The sequence below is a fragment of the Sebastes umbrosus genome, chromosome 13 (genome assembly GCF_015220745.1).
Source record: "Sebastes umbrosus isolate fSebUmb1 chromosome 13, fSebUmb1.pri, whole genome shotgun sequence".
In the NCBI taxonomy this organism is placed as follows: domain Eukaryota; kingdom Metazoa; phylum Chordata; class Actinopteri; order Perciformes; family Sebastidae; genus Sebastes; species Sebastes umbrosus.
The window spans coordinates 9,180,434-9,203,948 of NC_051281.1; the positions used below are offsets into that span (position 1 = coordinate 9,180,434).

At 40.9% G+C, this 23,515-nt stretch overlaps 3 protein-coding genes and 1 long non-coding RNA gene across 4 annotated transcripts; 1 reads left to right on the forward strand and 3 right to left on the reverse strand.

Moving 5' to 3' along the window:
• Positions 1-251: 251 nt before the first annotated feature.
• LOC119499752 (granzyme B-like) lies at positions 252-2,236 on the reverse strand. The gene is made up of 5 exons (XM_037788905.1): positions 2,117-2,236; positions 1,761-1,905; positions 1,183-1,321; positions 671-931; positions 252-525 (listed from the first exon to the last, which is right to left on the reverse strand). The coding sequence occupies exons 1-5, from the start codon at positions 2,166-2,168 to the stop codon at positions 358-360; spliced, it is 765 nt and encodes a 254-aa protein (XP_037644833.1). The 5' UTR covers positions 2,169-2,236; the 3' UTR covers positions 252-357.
• LOC119499757 lies at positions 895-22,832 on the forward strand. The gene is made up of 3 exons (XR_005209438.1): positions 895-1,015; positions 15,569-15,573; positions 22,193-22,832. It is a non-coding gene; the product is annotated as an uncharacterized LOC119499757 (long non-coding RNA).
• Positions 5,685-12,570, reverse strand: LOC119499748 (UDP-glucuronosyltransferase-like). Its single transcript, XM_037788900.1, has 5 exons — positions 11,470-12,570; positions 8,748-8,879; positions 7,851-7,938; positions 7,528-7,747; positions 5,685-6,735 (listed from the first exon to the last, which is right to left on the reverse strand). Exons 1-5 carry the CDS (start codon positions 12,328-12,330, stop codon positions 6,453-6,455), a joined length of 1,584 nt encoding a protein of 527 aa, XP_037644828.1. The 5' UTR covers positions 12,331-12,570; the 3' UTR covers positions 5,685-6,452.
• Positions 17,926-18,858, reverse strand: LOC119499751 (UDP-glucuronosyltransferase-like). The gene has a single exon (XM_037788904.1). The coding sequence runs from the start codon at positions 18,799-18,801 to the stop codon at positions 17,926-17,928; it is 876 nt and encodes a 291-aa protein (XP_037644832.1). The 5' UTR covers positions 18,802-18,858.
• Positions 22,833-23,515: the final 683 nt, after the last annotated feature.

Genomic DNA, 23,515 nt, shown 5'->3' on the forward strand with positions numbered 1-23,515 from the left:
CTCATTGTTTTTCACTGACGTTTCTTCTTTATGCAAATCCATTTTCATCTGCTGTTATGTAAAGACTTAAACTTGTGAATTTTGCAAAAGGGAGTTGAGCACATATCAGAAATGAAGAAACATGCTTGAGGCACATGTTGTAAATGTACAGCAAGATTTTGTGTTAAATCAAAGTTTTTAATTCCATATTTTGTTGTACAATCAGTTGTATTTGTTCACATGCAAATTATTTACACATACCAGTTTCATGATTTTTTTTTTTTAAAACTAAGACTAAGATTAATTCTCAAAATGTTTACCATGATATTTAATAATCAAGTGAAGAAATGACATCATTCTTGGCCTCTGAAAAGTGGCTCATGCAACATTCCCCAAACCCTTCATCACTTCCTTAATCCAGGGGAGGAAGACGTGGACTTTAGTGAAGACATGGGGATACCTGGGATCAGTACAATCGCTTTCCAAGGTATATTCTGTTAAACCCTGAGGCTTGGTGTTGCAGATAAGTGGTCCACCGGAGTCACCCTGAGAGAAAGACAACAGAAAGTTGATTGAGTAGACTGCAAAACAAATAAAGATTACACTTGCTTACACTTGATTAATAAAAGGAAACAGTTTTCTCCATGTTTTCAGCATTATTGATCTATTTTGTCTGTTTCTGTTAGATTACCTGGCAAACCCCTCCATTCTTTTTGTTAAATTTGGTGCATAGCATGTGAGAAGAATTGAAGTTTTTTTTCCATATATTTTTGCACTTAAAGCTGGATTGGATCTTCTCCGTGGCCTCCCTCAGTACTGTTGATGCCGGCTCACTGACTCCAGTTATGCCCCAGCCAGCAACGGCACAGTTAGTGTTGGCTGGGATTTTCCCGTCTTTCTTCGGTAGTCCGATGACCTTCACATACCTGTTCAGTGTGGCGTTTTTTTCTAGCTGTGAAAGAGAACAGTGTATTTCATGAAACAGTTCAATCATCTCTCAGACATGTTTATTTTTTCTTTGTGTGTGTTTGTTTGTGTCCTCTTAAAGCAATATTGAGGTCTTTATGTGAAGCAGTTCACTCCCACATCCTTTCGTGCAAATGTGTGAAATCACCTCGTGCAGCTCTAACTCTACATAAGATATTACAATAAAATTAAACTGTGATGGGTTTTGATATTAACTTTTACACAGTTTTATTTTACCTCCAGTAACATGATATCGTTGTCGAATTTTCCATTGTAATCCGGATGTGGATGGTACTTTGCCACTCCGATCGATTGCTGACTTTTCTCTTCCTTGCTTATGTCGTGTGCTCCAAGTACCACTATCGTGGATGGATCGCTGACAAACAAGAGAAGAAATAATGTGGAAATATTATATACTTCATTATATTTAGCACTTCACACTTTGAAAGGGACTGAAAACATTGATGATAAAGTTTACTATAACTGCAATGACTTAGAAATACAAATTACTTTGTAAGAAGTGTTAACAATTAAGAACCCTGATAGCATATTTAATGTATTTTTCTTGACCCCAGGCTATGACAAACATACATCTATGTAATATAATAATAATAATACAACATTAAACTTGTTCCAACAAAAGCTTTAAAAGTAATTTACACATCCTTTGTAAATGACAAATATTCAGTTATGGGAATAAAACAATTATTTAAATGCAAATAATTAGTACCCATTGAATTGTTAATTGTGACATAAAAATCATTGTTTTCTTTTGGCTCTATGATTCTGCATTGTTGCTTAATACACTCACTCACATGCAGTGTGCTGCAGTTAGAACAAAGTCCTTCCGAATAAGTATCCCGCCACATTTATGTGATCCATTAACCTGGAGAGATGCCATGTAGGGTCTGGAGTGAGGCTTCGCATCCCTCCCACCAAAGATGCCACTCTCAGAGCCCCCTTACATCAGCAGAGAAGGTATATTAATACACAGATTACAAAGTACAAAACCCTCAACAAATTAGTATTGTTCTTATTATTATTATTACGGAATGAAAAAAGCAAAATGAGATAATTTATTCCAACTTTCCAGCCATTAAAAAGGCTTCTTTAACAAATCAGTTATAATCCTTAAAAACTAGAAATAACTTTGATAAGAATTGTATCTTACCAGCGAGGGAGAGCAGCTGAAAGAAGAATACAATGCAGTATGCGTAGATCATGGTTGTTGTGCAGAAAGCTGAACAGTGATCCCCCACCTCACCACCTTTTGTAGTCAACCGTCTAACTCCCCCAACGGAAACTTGGTGGGCAGGTGTCATTCTTGCACAGAAGAGATGAGATCACACCTTTCTTACTGCAGCATGAGTTTTATAAAACCAGATAAGACTGGTTGGCACACATACATTGTAGGTAATTCATCAATAATTCTAAATGTGTAGCACTTCACTGTATTGCACTCTGTGTGTCTCCTTGTGTCTCTACAGAACAATAAGGACTTTTGAAAAGACATCTTTGGAAAGTTTTAATTTAAGTGTGCTGTGAACAGGAGTTTAGGTCCTGTCTACTTGTACCATCTTTATGTATTGCACCCAAAATCAAAAGGATCCATATTTACTGTCACAAATAAACTCATTCTTAGCTGCTCGTTTTTGATCATCGGCTACATTTACTCTAAAGGAAGAGGGTTGAGGTACATGGTTGAGTGTAAAACTGTGTATGAAGGCCACAGTAACAACAATGTGCACAAAGGTAGTCACACCTCACACACTGAACTACACACACACACATGATGCTGTAGTTTCTATCCCTTGTACATTTTCTCCGAAATTAATTTGATGGTTTCTTAAAAGACAGACATGCATGTTAGCATTTTACTCTAAAGCTCAAGTACAGATTTTAAGAGGGTTTGTAAGCAATCTGATTGTTTTGAGTACCGAACCTGTTGAGCTAAGCACTCGTCTGCTGTAGGACTACATTGTCCTCAGACACTTTGAGGATTTCTGAACCTTGGTGTGATATCTGGGGGGAGATTAGAAGTCCATTTAAGCTGTTAATATTAGTCCTTAATGTTTTATTTTAATTGTTAAACCTTCAACAACAAGAAAGTGAGCCTAAAATGCCAGAGGGGGTTGTATGATATACTTGGCCACACATTTTCTGGGACAGTGGAAGAATGCTGTCTGATTAACCCTTCACACACGTGTACTATGATGGCGCTAGTGTCATTAAACACAAACAAAAAAGAGGAGATATTTGGCTTTTCAAGGGAGCTGGTAAGCCTTATACAGCATAATGCTATTGGGTCTACGGACCACTAGATGGAGCTATAGAAAAGAAAATTAGCAGCCCAGTCCTCATGTAGCCTACACCAGTGATTCTCAAAGTGAGGTTCAGGGAGCCCCAGGGGACCGTGGCACTCTTTCATTATCATTAAAAAGTGCATGTCTACAGTAAACAGTCTACAATAAAACATGCATATTGTGTCCATTACTCCCACCCATGTTAGCTTTGGGTCAATAGAAACTCTGATATGAATGTGAAAAACAGCAATAAGTTCATTATTTTAAGCACTTACTGACAGTCAGCTTTAGACTGGTAGGGGAGAGTGGGGTAAGATGAGCCAATTTTTACTTATGCTGTCCTCGAGGTTAGGAAAAATGAGACAGAAGCAGAATGAAAACTTGAACCTTAAATTCAGGATCTCTCCTATCAAATGAAATGATCAGCATGCATCCATCACAAAGCTGTCTGGAAAAAATGACCTTCCCAAAAAAAGTGCTCCTGTGGCTCAACTTGCCCCAGGTAAGGGGTAAGTTGATCCGAGTCAGTGGGTAAGTTGAGCCATCGTGGGGTAAACTGAACATCTGAGTTTTTAAGTTTAAACCTCAGCATAAGTGTGTTAACAAACAGTTTCACAGTTATGAACTTGTGAGAACAAACCACCTGTGAGTTTCAAGACCATTGAACAATCAAAATATCATTCAATATTCGACAATATTCCAGTCGTCAAGGTTGCAGTGAAATATGAACTGTTGCTCCCTCCTTGCAGTTCCTCCAGCCTTTTGAGGTTGAGGTAGCTCCTTCAGCACATCACTCAGTGGAAAAGATGCCTCATCCTTTTCCTTGAATACAAAGGTGGGCTTCTCACGTCAAGTGTTCCCCCGGATTCTTCTGAGAAATCTTGCACTCACTTCGTTGCCCTCCAGGCTCTCAACCAAGCCAATGTAATGGTAGCTTCTGCCTTTGGATACAAAGTTTACTATGACAAAGTCACCAACTGACAGATCTGAGATGTCTGATTCACTTCTCTCATCATTAGAACTCTCATGCTCAGAAGTGTCATCAAATGGGATGGCATCACACTCTCCTCAGAACTGCTGTACGCTGTGATTTTCGTCTTGGTCTTTGGTTTGACCTAGGCCTACCTGCTAAACCCTGCTCTTTCCAGTTGTTGGGGATAGGAAGGTTGTTCTTTCTGCCAATTCCAATGCCAGTTCACAGCATTTCTTTGGAGTAAGGCCGTGGAACTGTTCAGCCAGCTTCTTGATATGGTCTGCAAGCTCCTTCTCTACCTCCTCTGTGAGGACCCTCTTTGCCTCTGCTGTTCCACTATAACCAACTGTTTTAACTTCCTTTATCTCCCTCTTCTATAAAGGTTAACACATAAAAAAATCAAACCAAGTTGTGTAACACTCAACAGTAATACCATTTTATACATCAGAGAATTAATTTGGTTAATTTATGGTGGGGTAAGTTGAGCCAGTGGCTCGGAATAATAGTAGAATATTAGTGAGCCAGTGGCTCAACTTACCCCATAGCCTTTGGCTCACTTTGCCCCATAGCTACCATTTTGGAAAAAATGGCCCAGCTTAGCAATTCAGGCTAATCTTTAGCGAAGGGATTAACATGGTGTTATATCTTAGTAAATCACCAACATGTATAATATATTTTTTTAGACCTGGATAAATTTGCTTTGACCTAACATTCATTATTCCTGACATGCAGAAAATTTACTTTGATAGGGAAAAAACTGTTTTTGGTGTAAAAAAGTATTTACTACTTCTCCCATGTGCTTAACTCCATCACAGCAAGATAGAAATGATGGGTACTTCGTGAATTTATGGTCACATGACAAAACATAATCACAGTTGCCAAGATACAGGGGGTGGGTCAACTTACCCACTGGCTCATTTTACCCCACTCTCCCCTATGTTTTTTAAATGTCTGGATTTATTAGGATTATGCCAGTCTTGCTACTGTTCATTTTTTGAAAGCTTTTAAGCTTGATTACTTGAAATGTAAAATGAAAGGTATATAAATGGGATTAAAATTAGTATAATTTCACCGGGACTAATAAAGGATTATCTCATTTTATCGTATCTTAACATGATTCAAATTGAAATGTGTTTCTGTTTATCACTATGACACAGGTCTGATGTATTTAGACTGAAAAGTTTTAGAATACAAATAGTTCCAATGGCACCCAAGAATACAAATGGCGTAACAAAGCATAGCATAGCAAAGCATAAGCTTAATCAGTGTTATAATTATGAGAGGGTCCCTGAAAAATGTTCTCCCCTCTAAGGGGTCCCTGGCTAAGTTAACTCCTGCAGCCAATAAAACCATTTCCCCCCCAACCACAGTGCTGGAGAAACCTCAAAGTGAGGAAGTGTTTAAAGTGTATTCAATATTTTTTTTGTAGCCTGTTATAAAAACATTACAAATAAATCCATGACAAAGTTTAAAAAACATTTTATTACGTTTGTTTTCCAAAGGATGGCTTCACTCAATCATTGCTGGTAGTGTGTTCCACATGGGTTAAAGACAGTATAGTACACACACAAACACACACATACATATTGTACGTACATATCATAGACTGTATATATAGATAAACAACATGTCTTCACTTCCTCCCACTATACAGATTTGAAGCCAAACTATCCCGGATACAGGAGCTGCCATCTTGAGATGTTGAGGTCATTTGGAGCCAGAGTCTACGCAGTAGTGAGAATAGTGCGAAACCGATCACGAGCCGAGCACCGCCGCAGCTTGTCAGACTCACAGCTGCCAATCATGATGTCTCACCCCCTTTTTATAGCATCAAATAACTAATTAAAACCAAACATATCAGAAAAAGAAACACTTGAACATACATCAGTATGATAAGAACTACCTAAAACAACAGAAACCATCTTTAGGTAAAATTGATTTGACTGTTTAGTTTGGCCCATGTCCCATCCACTAACATGGAGGAGGCGGGAGTTATGATCTATACTGCAACCAGCCACCAGGGGGCGATCGAGATGTTTTGGCTTCACTTTTGGGGAGTTGTCATGTCCATCTTCATATACAGTCTGTGGTACAGATACATCACATACACACACCCACACACACACGTACAGTGCACTAGTCTGAAATCTCATTGCAGTATTTCAACCTCCATTATTCACCTCATTACAGAACGTACAGTATAGAACCTAATGACTGCTGCATTAGAGACACTACTCTTTCTTTCTCTTTGGAGTCCCCTTCCTGCAACACTTGCGGGTGCAGAACAAGCAGCATTTGAGTGTCACCCACAGGACAGTGAGGAGAATGATGAGAAGAAAGCCGATGACATCCAGGCTATGGTACTGAATCCAGTTTAAGTCGTGTGCAGCTACTCTTAAGTGATCGGCTCCTTTGTGTCTCATGACGAACTCAGTCCAGAAAACAGCCAGGTCCAAAGGCTCAACAGGACGGTCCAGGTGTATCTGAGACTGCGCCACTATATTCTCTTTGTAACTGGGGAGAAAATACACAGTTAATAGGATAATCTCCAGTTTTTATAATCTCAAGGCCTACTGTATATCCTCACAAATTAACACAACTATGTTCTATGTAACTGGTCACACTATAAATGTATAAAATACGAACATTTACGTCAGTCTAAAGAACTGCAAATGAACGGGGTAGCTTGCCTTCTAACAACAGCAGCAATATCAAATTGATAACCATTTAGGATACATATAAAAAAAAAACGTTTACGAGTAATTATTTTAGGGAAGTATTTATGAAACTGCCTGCATTATGAAATGTGTTTAAGTATAAACTAGTATAAAAGAAGAAAGCCTCTGCACACTATATCTCCGTGGATTTATCATCTACAGAGTGGAGGGACATTGACCACAGAATGTGACTGAAATTGTGCAACAATAGTCATTCATTTCCAAACATTTTCAAATTTTCCGTGTAGCGTTTACACATTAATATAATCCAGAACAGTAGTTAAAAAAAGTATGTATTATTAATGGAAAAAGTTCTTTAAAAAAATTGTTCATGCTGCTAAGACCTTTGCTCGGGTTGACGTTGGGTGCATATGTGAAACTTTGGCGGGTCTATGGGAAACATGGGCTACAACACACCAGCACACAGTCTTATCTACATACACATTGGCCACAAGTTACACTATGTCGCCAACGTGTATAATAGCAGCCTTATTTGTTTCCAATAAAGCTCCACAGGGCACCTTTAATTTGTACCTTTTTCTTTAATAATAAGTTTCATGATTTCCAAATACAATTGAGGGACTCTTACCTTTTGTCATGGATGACTTTATTAAGTGCAGCCAAAAGGGTTTCACTCGTCATATCATAAATTCTGAGTGACTCTGCGACGCCGCGGATCACCATGCGTTGCACGTTGTCCCCCTGGTCCCCAAACAGTGGAAACATCAACATGGGTACAGCGTTACAGACGCCCTCGTAGATACTGTGGGTTCCTCCGTGAGTGATGAAGGCTTTAGCTTTGGGATGGGCTGAGGAGAAAACAGACACAGTTACAGGTCCAGTCCACCACACACCAAATGCAGGTAAAACATAATTATGATAGGAACACTGTCTGGAGAAAGCTAAACACACCTAGGAGATCATTCTGAGGTAACCACTTCATAAGTCTCACGTTCTTGGGTACATCTTCAGGTATGACTCCAGTGTATCTCCACACAACCTGAAACAGAAATAACACCTCTTCATTTTTAACACAATGATGTGCAAACTGTTCATGTAATGCAGTGTTTCCCAACCAGGAAGTTTGTGTAAAACGAACAATTTGGATGAAGTTTGAGCAGATAATTTCCTGTGATTATTGCATCAGAGATGAGTTTCCTGTTATTTTTAGGAACTTTAATAAAATTCTCTGTATTCTGTATTTTCTTTTTTAATTTTTAACAATCATTCATACTTAATAAGCTTCTTTTTTTGACAAATGCAGTGTTTTCTTTTCCCTGACACTTGGCCATTGTTCTAGCTCTATGGTTGTTTTAACTGCGTACTTTACGGCTTAGCAGAGAGGGATTAAGGCTCTATGAATATAATTTGTGTTCAGGTCTCCACTGTGCCCTTATCCTGTTTATATTTCAAATAATAATCCAAACTTCAGAAATAACAATTTCATTTATTTTTCTTCATAGAAATGAATGAAATGCTGAGATATCGGCCAACCCCTTAAAATCAAGAAGGCCTCGCGACCCCCCCATGAACCTTTGGCGACCCCCAGGTTGGGAACCAGTGATGTAACAAGGCAAGGGACAATGTCCAATGGTTCAAACTGCTCGGGGCTTTAGCATTATATGCTGAGTGTGAAAATCACTGCCTAATGTGTCAATGTTTGCTTAGTTAGAAACTTGTGTGTTTTATTTGAAGAGAATAAATAGCAGTCTAATAAAAGTAATCAGTAGAGTTTTTTTTGTATAAACTGGTGTAAGTTATTGGATTGAATCTAACTGAAGTGATTGAATCTGTTACGGTTATTATTACCCTTTGAGGAATTTGCCGAAAGGCATCAAAGAACTGTTTAGCCTTCTCCTCAGGCATGCTGGACACAAGAGAGCCCAGCGTAAAGACGATAAAGCCGTCGTCTCCCGAGCCGTTCACAAACTCCTCCAAGTCCTGCAGGGAGGGTGGGAAAGACACACAAATTATTTCTCAGTCATAATGAAAAGTGAGATAGAGTGGGCAATGACCAAAATGCACCAACTTTTTTCATTTTAGCGTGCAGCCATTAGATCACTTCCATCTGAAAGCTGCCGTGATACATTATTTTCAAATATATTGAAGGGAATTCATTTGATCAACATTGTATTCAGCAGATCCACCCAATTAGTGTGTGGCGGAAATTTGTCTAAAATATTGAGAGTTGCAAATTCTCCTAGAAATTAGAGACTCTGTGTGATGAATCAAATCTCTTTACTTCATGCAGGGTGGAAGAAATACCCATATGGTTGCTCTCTGCCTTATATATCATTAGGTCAACAAAAGAACAACAGTTGCTGACCTCATGACAAGTTTGATTCAATCAGTCATTCACCTGAGGCCTTCCTCACAGCTGACTATCTCACACCTTAAACCAATCCACTCATTAATAAATCAAGTATGTGAAAGTATGTGATTCCCGTTAACAAACAGGGCTCCTCACTTCCTTTCTTACTGTAGCTGGCCATAGTCCACAAATCTGCTAATCCTGGCTCAGATTCCACACACGGAAACCTCCATTAGAGCAGACAAACATGTTCTTTCAGTGTTGTGAGCCAAATCACGATAAACAGTCAAAGCTATCTTTACAATCTTTTCAGCACTAGTGACTCGTACTGTATGAACTATATCTCCATATTCAGTTCAAAGGTGAAAGTACTTTCTTGTACCACAGAAAATGATTACTGAAAGTATTATTTGTTGTATAATGTTGAAATATTTTGCAGGTCCCCAAAATGTATGTATATTTACTTGTCTATACTTTGACACAGCTGTTCTGTTATAGAGCTTTTTTCCTAACTTTTTGCAAGAGCGTGGTCTGTCAGTTTTAGAGCATGACTGATTTCATGTTCAGATTTTGTAATGCTTTCCCTGCCCTCGCACTCAAATAGACCCTGCTTGCGTTTCGGATTTGCTCTGCTTCTGCTCAAACCGTATGCTTGCACTCAGATATATTGTTGCTTGCACAGATTTTCTGCGCTCCAGCTTCAGCCCTTCTCCTCACGCTCAGGCTGCTTCTTTGTACTCGTGAAATGTCTCAGATTTTTCCTCTGCTTTTGGATTTTTTGTGCAACAACCCTGTCATTGCCAGGGGTATGTTGACCAATGAAATGATCCCTTTCTCGTTGCGGGTGTATTCGCTTTACTTCTTGGAGCATCCTTGACAGGCCAACCCGGTCTCGAAGGCGTATAAATACCACGGCATTGCACATTTTGCGTGTCATGAGTATGCATTTTACGCCACTTTTTGCGTGCCATTTGTACACCATGCAACTAAACCACGGTAATATCTGCAGTTAGGTTCAGTCAACAAAATCATTAACTTAGGTTGAGGCAACAAAACCACTTAGGTTTAGGAAACACGTCATGGTTAGCCTTAGAAATAAGTACGTAAACTAAGTAAAATATGTACAGAAACAATGTAACACAACTACGGAAAACACATCACAAATGGTACTAAAAACAAACGGCATTAACGAAACGTATTAAAAAAAAAACACCGGTCTCAAACACCGATCTCCTGCTAAAAAGTTTGGTGTTTGTTGGACCCGCCCACCATATGCGTTTTTTCTGACTTTTTATATTACGTCACTAACTCTTACCGTAGCATTTATACGCAAATGTGTTTACAGTGTAGTCAGTTCAGGATACATGGCGTAGAAATGACACGTGGAAATCAAGAAAGGTGTACTTGCAGCACTCTAAACGCCTTGTGCATTATCGTGGCATTCATACGCCTTTACATGCAAACGGGCTAGACGGGCTGTTACTCTTAATACGGATCTATCTACTTCCACCCTCCAAGGTTTTATTAAATGTACTTCCCTTGCTTTCTGTATGATATTTGGAATAAAATGAGTCATGCTCTCAAATTGAGTAACACGCTCTTGAATAAAGATAGGAAAAAAGCTCCACATTTTGTTTCCTGAATAGTTTTGCAAGCACTAATGCAGAGATATTAAATTCCAAATGATTATGTCAATGTAAGTAAGCAAAAAAAATATCGTATTCAGAAATTTGCTGACGGGTTCAGCGCATATTGCATATGAAAAAGATAAGCAAATCAAATATGTGCAATCCTTTAAGTTATGAACACAGATATGAAACTAAGATTTAAAGTTGCATCAATACATTTTTGTGGGCAGTTGGGGTCACAAGAAATCTACAATAAGCTGAAAAACACGTATATTGGACATATTATCACCATATTAAGTTATTTTGGCCAACATGTTGTAGGCAAACAGTGACCTATTTGCACGTCAGACAAACACAGAGCAACGTTAGCTAAGCATTGGGCTAAAACAGCTGCAGAGTTGTGCAATAATTCTCCATGGGTTCATCACTATGAGCGACACCTTTAATATATTACATTGTTTTCATTACATCAATGTCTAAGGGGTTTTCTTTAGCCTGACTCAACGCTGTGCAAGTCTATGCAGTGTGCCTTGAGTGGATCCAGATGTGATGCCTGTTTGTTTACTCTGGCGTACATTCTTTGAATACTCACTGCTGGAAGAGGAGCTTTCTTTGCACAATTGATACCTCCAATAAAAAACATGTTTGGCAAGAGAGGTCTGGGCCATTCCAAAACAAAGTCGTATCTGAAAAGCCAGATTGCGCCCTGACTAAGAAGGTCCTTGTAGGTCATGTCGTCTCCTACATACTTCCTGACCGCTTCATCAAAGCGGGCATACATAATTCCGCACAAGTAGGACTCCAATATAGACATGGCCATGTTTTTGACTCTCTGTGGGAAGGTCATGATGTCTGTATTGCCAGAGTAGGCTGCAGGAACGTAGGAGGGAGGAGAGGGGCACTGGTTCGCCTTTACATCCAGCCCACATGGAATTCCACGCAGGAAATAAACAGCTGGAATGGAAAAGACATGAGAAAGGATGGCGCCGCAGGGGAGGAAAGGGTCTGTGAGCACAAAATCAAAGCCCACTCCCTTCAGTCGACTCATTAGAGGCTGGTTGTTCAGCAAATTCTCGCAGGCTTTCACCTCCGCTGTAGTATAGTTAACCAAACGCTGCACATTGACAAATAAATCTGTGATTTCTGGTGGCTTGAGGAACACTCCATCCTTCAGCTGCTTGTATCTATTGTCCAGTTCGGCTTTGGTGAAGGGCACTTGGTAGATCTCAGTCTTGTAGCTCTCCGAGCTGTGGATCAACAGGCTTATTTCAGGCACCAGCACCGTCACCTCGTGGCCCCTATGGCTGAGCTCCTTCACCAGTATCTTCATGCTGAGCCAATGACTCCCATCCACAGGCATAACCAGCACCTTCCCCCCGTCAACGGGCCCCAGACTGAGGCAGCACAGCCAGGCTGCCAGCCCCAGAGCAGGAAACCACACCCCGCTGCTCATTGCCTCTTCTCTGTAGTGCAAGCTGCCTCGTTGTAAGAGGTAGTAGTAGCTCTTGTTGGGAGGTAGCTTTCTGTGTGTGCGTGAGAGTGATCCAGTGTGTGTTTAAACTCTGCAGGAAGTTGGGGCTGCGTTTGTAGGCAGGCTATTATATAACCACGGGAAGACAGAGTGAGTATAGATCCCCAGTCTCAGCCTCCAGATAATCACTCACTTGTGGACTTTGCTCATTTTCTTCTCACGACATGCCTTTCCTCTCACGTATAGTATGAGGTATTCAAGTGATATATTGCAACTTTTACCAACTTTTGTATGTGAAGTAGAGCCATCTAAACATTATAAAAACAGTATGTTTATCCGAGGAAATATGTTAACAAAAATGAGCTGAGCGTCTTTTGGGATACCAGTAGTAAAACAGATTTTCCTCATTCTATTATTCATTGTACTGATCGCAATTTATCTTTGTATTTTATTTATTTTCTTAACAGTCTTTAAGACTTGCAGGTCATAGTGGATATGCATGTTTGCAGCTTGTACTGCCTACTGATAGGAGCAAAGTCCTCTGTTTACTTAGGCTGCTCCATCCCTCCTCCCCCTGGAAAACGTACGCATGCGTGATTGCATATGACCTCTTTTTTTCACTCTCTAGTCACACGCACATGTATACCTGCAGCTATTGTGAAAAGACAGATGGCGTGCAAAGCCAAACGTAATAGGAAACCAACGCCCTCCTCTTCAGAGGGGGGGTGATAACATCAAACCAACAATGTAATTCCTGAAATTTTAACCTCGGTTACAACTTGCTTCGTGTCACGAAACCTTTTATGAGTGTAACTGTTGCACCGGATGTGAAATTTAATAAATTATTAGCACATTCAAATAAAACCTCCTCCACTCCTCGAGTGCGCAGGCACCTTCGGCCGAATTTACCTTTTTCAGGGGCTGTAGTGGGCTCAGCTTTAGAGCTGGAGGTACTTCATATGATATTGGTATCAAATGAAACTACAAAAAATCTCAGGAATCCATTGGTACCAACCATGTTATTCCAGCATGTTGAGAAGAATGCTAAATAACACGACGTAATTATGCAAAATTTGGCGAGGAAAAACTGGCATGGTGATTTTCAAGGTGGTACCTTGACCTCTGACCTCAAGATATGTGAATGAAAATGGGTTCTCTGGGTACCCATGAATCTCCCCTTTACAGACATGCCCACTTTATGATAATCACATGCAGTTATTTGCATGCAGTATAAATGTGTTATTTTCGCCTAATCTTAAATGGTGTATTTGAATATTTCTGCATACTGGGGTCCCTAAACAGTCTTGGAATTACATAAATTGGGTATCACTGTAAAGCTGAGACTCTTGTGAATCCAGTGAGCCCAATTGTATTCATGTGTGATGATGTTAGTCCCCATTGTAGCCATTTCATTGTAGTAAGACCATTTTTGGCTGGACAGCAGAGGGCAGTCCTACAAACGCTAAAGTCTGTCACTGAGTGAGTGAGTGACTGACTGACTGACTGAGTGATGAAGTTACAGGATTGGTCAGCCGACTGTTGGAGTTTCCTCATTGGCCGTTGCTCTTTCAAAATGAAAAGGCAGAGAACACATCTGTGTTTACGTTTTCTGGGGAGCGTGTCAGCGGTTCAATGTATCTTTACATAGTGCTGTTGTTGTGCATGAACTGACTACCCAGCAAGTCACACGTCGCTACTGCGGTATGAACCCTAAATAAATAGACTGTGCTGTGATTTAATTGCAATAAACGGATCAAAATGATGCAGAAATAACGACATTATTATGTCGATTTGTAAAAAGACCGAATTCATGCTTTGTCAGGTCTGTACGCAACACAACAAGCAATCAACTTTTAAAATGCTTGTTTTCTGAACGGAGTTCGGATCGAGCAGTGCCAGGCTATGCTAACATGGAGCTACTCCATCACCACTCAACATGATGTCATCTAGGCATAAATATGACAGCGACGTTGTTTTAAACGGATCAAAAGTGAAGCCGAAATAACTAAATAATGATGCTGATTAGTAAAAAGTCTGAATTCATGCTATGTCAGGTCTGTCCGCAACACAACAAGCAAACAACTTTTGAAATGCTTCTTTTCTGAATGGAGTATAGTATGTATATATTGTTAAACACCATTTACATGATGAATGCTTTTGATACACATGCTTTAATAAAAAACTGAAATACTTTTAACCTTGCATATGTCATGCTAATACCTTTTCACCTTGTATAAAATGTATGACTAGTAAATGTTACCATTTACTATTACTGAATGTCATTTGCTTCATTATAAGTTGTCTTTCAATCAAATATTAAGATATAAGTGGAAAAAAACTTTTCACAAAACACAATAGACATGACCGCTGACTATTTGTGTAACAATTTAGCCACAAATTCACATACTGACCATATAGCCTACGGTCCAGCCATACACTCGGTTTTGACCGAGTCTTGTTTGAAACCTCATTGTATAAAATGCTCTGTGGTGACCTCTAGGATAATCACAGCCTCATGAAACTGTACACCTACAAACTAGAGACCCAGGGCATTCAGAGGATGGATGGCTTTCTTATCTAGATTGACAATAAGGGGGTTTCTTAGCAGTTTCCAGAACAGAAGTGCTCACCATCCAATTGCCGAAAAATGCAATTCTTGCAGAAATCCCCAAATGTCAAAAGTTTTTGATCCCAAATCACAGCACGGCTTTTTCGATAGTGTTCCTCAAGGTCTTGGTGTCTTAATGTGGTATTTTGGACGGATTATTGATCGTTTTTATCAATTCTCCAGTGGTAAAAAAATGGTTAAATTTAGCTTCAAATCTGTGTAACAAATGGTATCAACCCAAAAAGACATAAGTGAGAATGGGGATGGTGATCATTTATGTCATATCATAATATCATAATGTTCTAAGCGCTTATGCACTTTTACAATTTATTTTAATTATTTTAATGAATGAATGAATGAATGATTATTTCTGGTTTATGACTAGAACAAGTTGACACACACTGCTGAGTTGCATCTCAAATTAATCTTCAGGTTCCCAACTTTCAGATGATGTACACCACTTCTATGTGACATCTACTGTTGACCTGCTATCTCACTCTAAAGACCCCCTGTATCCCCCTAAAGACACTGTCTATAACGACAGGCTTTCCACCCTGCCTTCAAGTGTGGCTGTTCAAAAAAAGTATATCACTACAACACTATTGCCTACAGGTGTGGTCGGACAGTACAATGTACAAACTGGTTTGTTTTGAGCATAATGGTACCTTAAGTGTCATGCTTGAACTTCCAAAGGACTCCAGGGGCTTGTGAGACTTGCATGAACTTGCATGGCCATTAATCATAGGTCTGAAACTGGCTGTTGTACCTGGACTAAGCGGCAACCTCCAGTGCTGAGAAATGAAGCCAATGCGGAAGTGCCAAAAACGTCAATTCTTCGAATGGCCACTTGAGACTGGCTCTGAAAGTCAGTCAGTCCCCATGGACCACCATGGTTTAAAATGCCCAACTTCACAGCAGAAATAAACATGTTTACAGCCTGATACACAAAACGGTTTTGGTCTCTATAGTCTCTAAGATAATATCCCCGTTCATGACAACTGTACGACGTGTTTACTCTGGCATACGTTCATTGAATACTCACCGCTGGAAGAGGCGCTTTCTTTGCACAATTGATACCTCCTGCTCATTGCCTCTTCTCTGTAGTGCAAACTGCCTCGTTGTAAGAGCTAGTAGTAGCTGTTGTTGGGAGATAGCTTTTTGTGTGTATGTGGGAGTGATCTAGTGTGTGTTTAAACTCTGCAGTAAGTTGGTACTGCGTTTGTAGGCAGGCTATTAAATAACCACGGAAAGACAGAGTGAGTAGAGATCCTCAGTCCCAGCCTCCAGATAATCACTCACTTATGGATTTTGCTCATTTTCTTCTCAAAACATGCCTTTCCTCTCACGTCTTGTTGTATTTATTCAACATATATACAAGTGACATAATGCAACTTTTACCAACTTTTGCATGTGAGGTGGAGCCATCTAAACATTATAAAAACAGTATGTTTATCCGAGGAAATATGTTTACAGAAATGAGTTGAGCGTCTTTTGGGATACCAGTAGTAAAACAGATTTTCCTCATTCTATTATTCATCGTGCTGATTGCAATTTCTGTTTTTATTTATTTTCTTAACGGTGTTTAAGACTTGCAAGTCATAGTGGATGTGCATGTTTGCAGCTTGTACTGGCTACTGATAGGAGCAAAGTCCTCTGTTTACTTAGGCTGCTCCATCCCTCCTCCCCCTGGAAAGCGTACACATGCGTGATTGCAAACCAGCACCCTCCTCTTCAGAGGGGGGTGATAACATCAAATCAACAATGTAATTCCTGACATTTAAACCTTATTTACAACTTGCTTTGTCTCAGGAAACCTTTTATGAGTGTAGCTGTTGCACCGCATGTGAAATTGAATAAATTATTAGCTCATTCAAATTAAACCTCCTCCACTCCTCGAGGGCGCCGGCACCCTCGGTCGACTTTACCTTTTTCAGTGGCTGTAGAGGGCTCAGTTAATGAAACTAGAAAATCTAAGGAATCCATTGGTACCAACCATGTCATGCTAGCATGTTGAGAAGAACGCTAAATAACACTACATAGTTATGCTTCATTTTGGCGAGGAAAAACTGGCATGGTGATTTTCAAAATGGTATATGAGTGAAAATGGGTTCTCTGGGTACCCACGAGTCCCCCCTTTACAGATATGCCCACTTTATGATAATCACATGCAGCTTTGAGGCACAAACCATGCAGTTTTTTGCATGCAGTATAAATGTGTTATTTTCGCCTATTCTAAAATGGTGTATTTGAATATTTCTGCATACTGGGGTCCCTAAACAGTCTTGGAATTACATAAATTGGGTATCACTGTAAAGCTGAAACTCTTGTGGCTCTAGTGAGCCCAATTGTATTCATGTGTGATGATGTTAGTCCCCATTGTAGCCATTTCAATATAGTGAGACCATTTTTTGAAACCTCATTGTATAAAATGACCTGTGGTGACCTCTAGGTTAATCACAGCCTCATGAAACTTTACACCCACAAACTAGAGACCTAGAGCATTCAGAGGATGGATGGCTTTCCTAGATTGACAATAAGGGGGTTTCTTAGCAGTTTCCAGAACAGTGTGGTTGGACAGTACAATGTACAAACTAGTTTGTTTTGAGCATAATGGTACCTTAAGTGTCATGCTTGAACTTCTAAAAGACATCAGGGGGTTGTAAGACTTGCATGAACTTGCACAGCCATTAATCATAAGCCTGAACCTGGTTGTTGTACCTGGACCAAGCAGCAACCTCCAGTGCTGAGAACTCAAGCCAACGCGGAAGTGCCAAAAACTACAGTTCTTCGAATGGCCACTTGAAGCTGGCTCTGAAAGCAAGTCAGTCCCCATAGACCCCAAATGCCCAACTTCACAGCAGAAATAAACATGTTTACAGCCTGATGCAAAAAAACGGTTTTGGTCTCTAGTCTCTAAGATAATATCCCCGTCCATGACAACTGTACGACGTGTTTACTCTGGCATACGTTCATTGAATACTCACCGCTGGAAGAGGCGCTTTCTTTGCACAATTGATACCTCCAATAAAAAACATGTTTGGCAAGAGAGGTCTGGGCCATTCCAAAACAAAGTCGTATCTGAGAAGCCAGATAGCGCCGTGACTAAGAAGGTCCTTGTAGGTCATGTTGTCTCCTACATACTTCCTGACCGCATCATCAAAGCGGGCATACATTATTCCGCACAAGTAGGACTCCAATATAGACAGGGCCATGTTTTTGACTCTCTGTGGGAAGGTCATGATGTCTGTATTGCCAGAGAATTCCACAGGAACGTAGGAGGGAGGAGAGGGGCACTGGTTAGCCTTTACATCCAGCCCACATGGCATCCCACGCAGGAAATAAACAGCTGGAATGGAAAAGACATGAGAAAGGATGGAGCCGCAGGGGAGGAAGGGGTCTGTGAGCACAAGATCGAAGCCCTTTTCTTTCAGTCGACTCATTAGAGGCTGGTTGTTCAGCAGATTCTCGCAGGCTTTCACCTCCATTGAAGTATAGTTAACCAAACGCTGCACATTGATAAACACATCTGTGATTTCTGGTGGCTTGAGGAACACTCCATCATTCAGCTCCTTGAATCTATCGTCCAGTTCGGCTTTGGTGTAGGGCACTTGGTAGATCTCAGTCTTGTAGCTCTCCGAGCTGTAGATCAACAGGCTGCTTTCAGGCACCAGCACCGTCACCTCGTGGCCCCTGTGGCTGAGCTCCTTCACCAGTATCTCCATGCTGAGCCAGGTGCTCCCATCCACAGGCATAACCAGCACTTTCCCCCCGTCAACGGGCCTCAGACTGAGGCAGCACAGCCAGGCCGCCAGCCCCAGAGCAGGAAACCACAACCTGCTGCTCATTGCCTCTTCTCTGTAGTGCAAGCTGCCTTGATGTAAGAGATAATGGTAGCTGTTGTTGGGAGGTAGCTTTATTTGTGTGCGTGGGAGTAATTCAGGTTGTGTTTAAACTCTGCAGGAAGTTGGGGCTGCGTTTGTAGGCGTCTTTTGGGATACCAGTGGTAGAACTGGTTTTCCTCATTGTATTATTCATAATGGTGATTGCAATTTCTGTTTTTCTTAACTGTCTTTAAGACTTGAAAGTCATGGTGGTTATGCATGTTTGCAGCTTGTACTGGCTACTGATTTACTTAGGCTGCTCCTTCTCTCCTCCCCCTGGGAAACATACACATGCGTGTTAGTGGGCCATTGCATATGACCTCTTTTTACCTCTGTGTTTTTTTTTTCACTGTCTAGTCACATGCACATGTTTACCTACTGTCATTGGGAAAAGACAGATGGCGTGCAAAGCCAGACGTAATAGGAAACCAACACCCTCCTCCTGGAATTTTAACCTCCGGTTACAACTTGCTTTCACTTACGAAACCTTTTATGAGCGTAACTGTTGAACCGGTTGTGAAATCGAAGAAATTATTAGCTCATTCACATTAAACCATTTCCACTCCTCGAAGGCGCAGGCACCGTCGGCTGACTTTACTTTCTTTCAGAGGCTGTAGCAGACTCAGTTTTAGAGCTTATATGATGCTAGAAAAACTGAATAATTCATTGGTACCAACCGTATCAAGCTAGATTGTTGAGAAGAATGCAAAGTTACACTACGTAATTATGCTAAATGTTTGTGAGGAAAAAGGTGCTTTTCAAAGGGGTCCCTTGACCTCTGACCTCAAGTTAATCAATTGTCAACAAATGTCAATATTATGTCAGGGTAACAGGGAGTGGGACCAGGGGAATCTTAAAGTTAGCCCCAGAAGGGTAACCACATTTATAATTTATTTGTTTTTCTTTTCTTTTTAAAATTTAATCTAACTTTGTTTTTTGTTCTTTATCCTTTTTGCATCGGCAAAGGGTGAGGGTTGGGTGGGAGGGGGCTTTAGTGGAAAAATACCAAAAAATGGAGGGACCATCATTTACATTTGTGCTCCATTTGTATGTTTCTGTACACCTGTTGTTACTCCCAATAAATTATGGGAAAAAAGAAGGGTAACCACAAGAAAACGCAAGCGATTAAAGGGGAGAGGGTAAACACCAAATAAAAAGAAGCCTATAAAAGAAAGGCACTAAGATATTTAGATTAGTGGACTCGGATAGTAAACTAAAACACCACAGTCTGCCGAGCAGCTGACCAGAGGATAATTTGCCAGGTCAAAACTGAGAAGCCAGACCACACAGACCTATCCCACTTCTAACAGACTAAACTCAGGCATCTGAAAACTGAAACCAGAGGTAGATATCGACAATGAGGCTCCTCAGCTGCTTGACCTCACTGATAATTAACCTAACCTGCCCGCTGAGTGGCAACTAGTACAAGAGCCCCTCTTACATTATTACTGAATCCTGTAATTTCTGATCATATCTGCCGAGGAAAATTACATAGACGATCCATTTCTCATTCAGCTGTAATATCATCCCTGTGTCTGTCTACCCGGCTGGGGCACAGAGGTCCCTTTAGAAATAGAGCTTCTCCGGCTTTAGCTCCATCACTTTCCGCTCACCTCTTGATTGTAGAGAGTATTTTCACAAATGCTTCATGCTGACAACATAACTGTTGTTCATATTTCATTCCTACAAGGTGCATATACTTTATAGTGAAAAAGTAAAATTGATTGTAAATTAGAAAAAAAACTAGAAAATTTCGCAAGAAATTTTGACCAGTGTGCCTGGTGCTGGGGGGGTCTCAGGACCATAGTGAGGTTTTAAGAAGGTGGATGAAAGGCCCAATAAAGTCCCAAGTCTCGTGACCCGTTAAAACTTTTAATCATTTTTCTACGTTAAAGTATGGCGACTCTGTATGGCCCCAAAGAGGAGTGCTTTTGAGCTCTCTTCACATCGATTTGCCACTCATTCCTGTCGAGCAAATAAATCGCGCTTTCGCGCAATTTTTTCGGAGGCCGCTACGCGAATCTCTTAGACAGGTCATAGCACACCATTCCCGATCATTCCGCACGTTTTGATGTACTTTTTGTACAGGTGTTGGCAACACTGTGGCAGGAGTAGTGCGGCAAAAAACGTAAGAAGAGGAATAGTAAGACTTCACTAGAAAATTTCGCAAGAAATTTTGACCAGTGTGCCTGGTGCTGGGGGGGGGTCTGAGGACCATAGTGAGGTTTTAAGAAGGTGGATGAAAGGCCCAATAAAGTCCCAAGTCTCGTGACCCGTTTAAACTTTTAATAATCTTTCTACGTTAAAGTATGGCGACTCTGTATTGCCCTAAAGACGAGTGTTTTTGAGCTCTCTTCACGTCGATTTGCCACTCATTCATATGGAGCAAAGAAATCGCGCTTTCGCACATTTTTTTCAGAGACCGCTATGCGAATCTCTTAGACAGGTCATAGCACACCATTCCCGGTCATTACGCACATTTTGATGTACTTTTTTTACAGGTGTTGGCAGCGCTGAGGGAGGAGTAGCGCGGCAAAAACCGTAAGAAGAGGAATAGTAAGACTTCACTAGAAAATTTCGCAAGAAATTTTGACCAGTGTGCCTGGTGCTGGGGGGGGTCTGAGGACCATAGTGAGGTTTTAAGAAGGTGGATGAAAGGCCCAATAAAGTCCCAAGTCTCGTGACCCGTTAAACTTTTAATCATTTTTCTATGTTAAAGTATGGCGACTCTGTACGGCCCTAAAGAGGAGTGTTTTTGAGCTCTCTTCACATCGATTTGCCACTCATTCCTGTCGAGCAAATAAATCGCGCTTTCGCGCGATTTTTTCGGAGGCCGTTACGTGAATCTCTTAGTCAGGTCATAGCACACCATTCCCGATCATTCCGCACGTTTTGATGTACTTTTTGTACAGGTGTTGGCAACACTGCGGCAGGAGTAGTGCGGCAAAAACCGTAAGAAGAGGAATAGTAAGACTTCACTAGAAAATTTCGCAAGAAATTTTGACCAGTGTGCCTGGTGCTGGGGGGATGGGTGGGGGGGGGTGGCAGATTCAGACTGTCTAAGGTCCATAGTGAGGTCATAACTGTAGGCCCTTTCGCTGCGTGCGTGTCTGTCAGTGGTTGCCATGGTGATTGGGGGGCCGTGAGGAGTGTTTAGTTTCCTGTTAACATACAGTAAGAGTTGAGGGATTTTATTTTGAAAAGTAGGTAAATACCTAGTTCCTGTTATCATACAATGAGACTTGGTGGGGCTTTTAATCACAGGTGTAATTGATCACATTAATTATGGCCCTGATCCATTGAAGCCTGGTTTAGAGCATGTTGGCTCACTGAAATGGCGTGATACAGTAAATAGTGTGTGTGTGTGTGTGTGTGTGTGTTAGTTAGTCAGCCTGCTCTGATTGGCTAATGTGAATCAGCTGTCTAGCAGCAATCTGAAGTTGCCGTGGTGATTGGCCACTGCTGCAGTGGGGCAGTTTATAATAGGAGTTAACCAGAGACGTACATGTCATAAAAGTACTTCTACGACAGAAACCGTGACTCCTATCGCTTAGATTGTTCATGAGACCAGTTAGGAGTCTCTGATGAACAAATGGTGCGACATTTGGGTCTGTAGTTTCAAAAATGTGACCTCGGCGGCAGTTTCGAAAAGTAGTAACTTTTTTCTCTGATCCAAAAAATTCTGTGAAATTTAATATGGGGCCCTATGGGAGCGAAGCCTGCAGTTGCTCTCACGTTCAGGCATGTGTCGCCAAATGTGTAAGTCCGACTGATTCCATAGCTACATGTTTGCGACCGGCACAAAAATACCTACGTTTTGATGTATTAATTATCTATGAGGAGTGGACGTTGTGGGCTACAGAGCAATTTGTTCGGAAAATTTTCAAAAGATTTCAAAGCTTTCCCGCACTCTAGCGATGATGTCACACACTCTAGCCCTTAACGACCCACGCAATACACACCCATTATAAAATCTGAAACGGTCTGAAAATTTCACAAAATGTAAACTGCGATTTCGTGAAAACCGTGCCAGCTATCAAAACATTTCCATTTGGCCAAATAAAGTCCCAAGTCTCGTGACCCGTTTAAACTTTGAATCCCGTTTCTACGTTAAAGTATGGCGACTCTGTATGGCCCCAAAGAGGAGTGTTTATGAGCACTCTTCACGTCGATTTTCAATGCATTCCAATGGAGCAAAAAAATCGCGCTTTCGCGCGATTTTCTCGGAAACCGCTGAGCGAATCTCTTAGTCAGGTCATAGCACACGATTCCCGATCATTCCGCACGTTTCGATGTATTTTTTGTACAGGTGTTGGCAACGCTGCCGGAGGAGTAGCGCGGCAAAGTTTGGCAGAAGAAGAATAAGAAATAAACGCGTCGAATAATAGACCAGTGTGCTTTGCACAAGGCTTTGCATGGTTTGTGCCTCAAAGCTGCATGTGATTATCATAAAGTGGGCATATCTGTAAAGGGGAGACTCGTGGGTACCCAGAGAACCCATTTTCACTCATATATCTTGAGGTCGGAGGTCAAGGGACCATTTTGAAAATCACCATGCCAGTTTTTCCTCGCCAAAATGAAGCATAACTATGTAGTGTTATTTAGCGTTCTTCTCAACATGCTAGCATGACATGGTTGGTACCAATGGATTCCTTAGATTTTCTAGTTTCATTAACTG

Coding starts and splice junctions, on each gene's coding strand:
- LOC119499751 (XM_037788904.1), bottom strand. CDS start 18,801: ATGAGCAGCAGGTTGTGGTTTCCTGCTCTGGGGCTGGCGGCCTGGCTG.
- LOC119499748 (XM_037788900.1), bottom strand. CDS start 12,330: ATGAGCAGCGGGGTGTGGTTTCCTGCTCTGGGGCTGGCAGCCTGGCTG. Junction 7,748..7,850: donor ACCTCAGAATGATCTCCTAG/GTGTGTTTAGCT, acceptor TTTTCTCCTCAG/CCCATCCCAAAGCTAAAGCC. Junction 6,736..7,527: donor AAAGTCATCCATGACAAAAG/GTAAGAGTCCCT, acceptor TTTTCTCCCCAG/TTACAAAGAGAATATAGTGG.
- LOC119499752 (XM_037788905.1), bottom strand. CDS start 2,168: ATGATCTACGCATACTGCATTGTATTCTTCTTTCAGCTGCTCTCCCTC. Junction 1,322..1,760: donor CTAACTGCAGCACACTGCAT/GTGAGTGAGTGT, acceptor CTTGTTTGTCAG/CGATCCATCCACGATAGTGG. Junction 932..1,182: donor ACGATATCATGTTACTGGAG/GTAAAATAAAAC, acceptor TCTCTTTCACAG/CTAGAAAAAAACGCCACACT.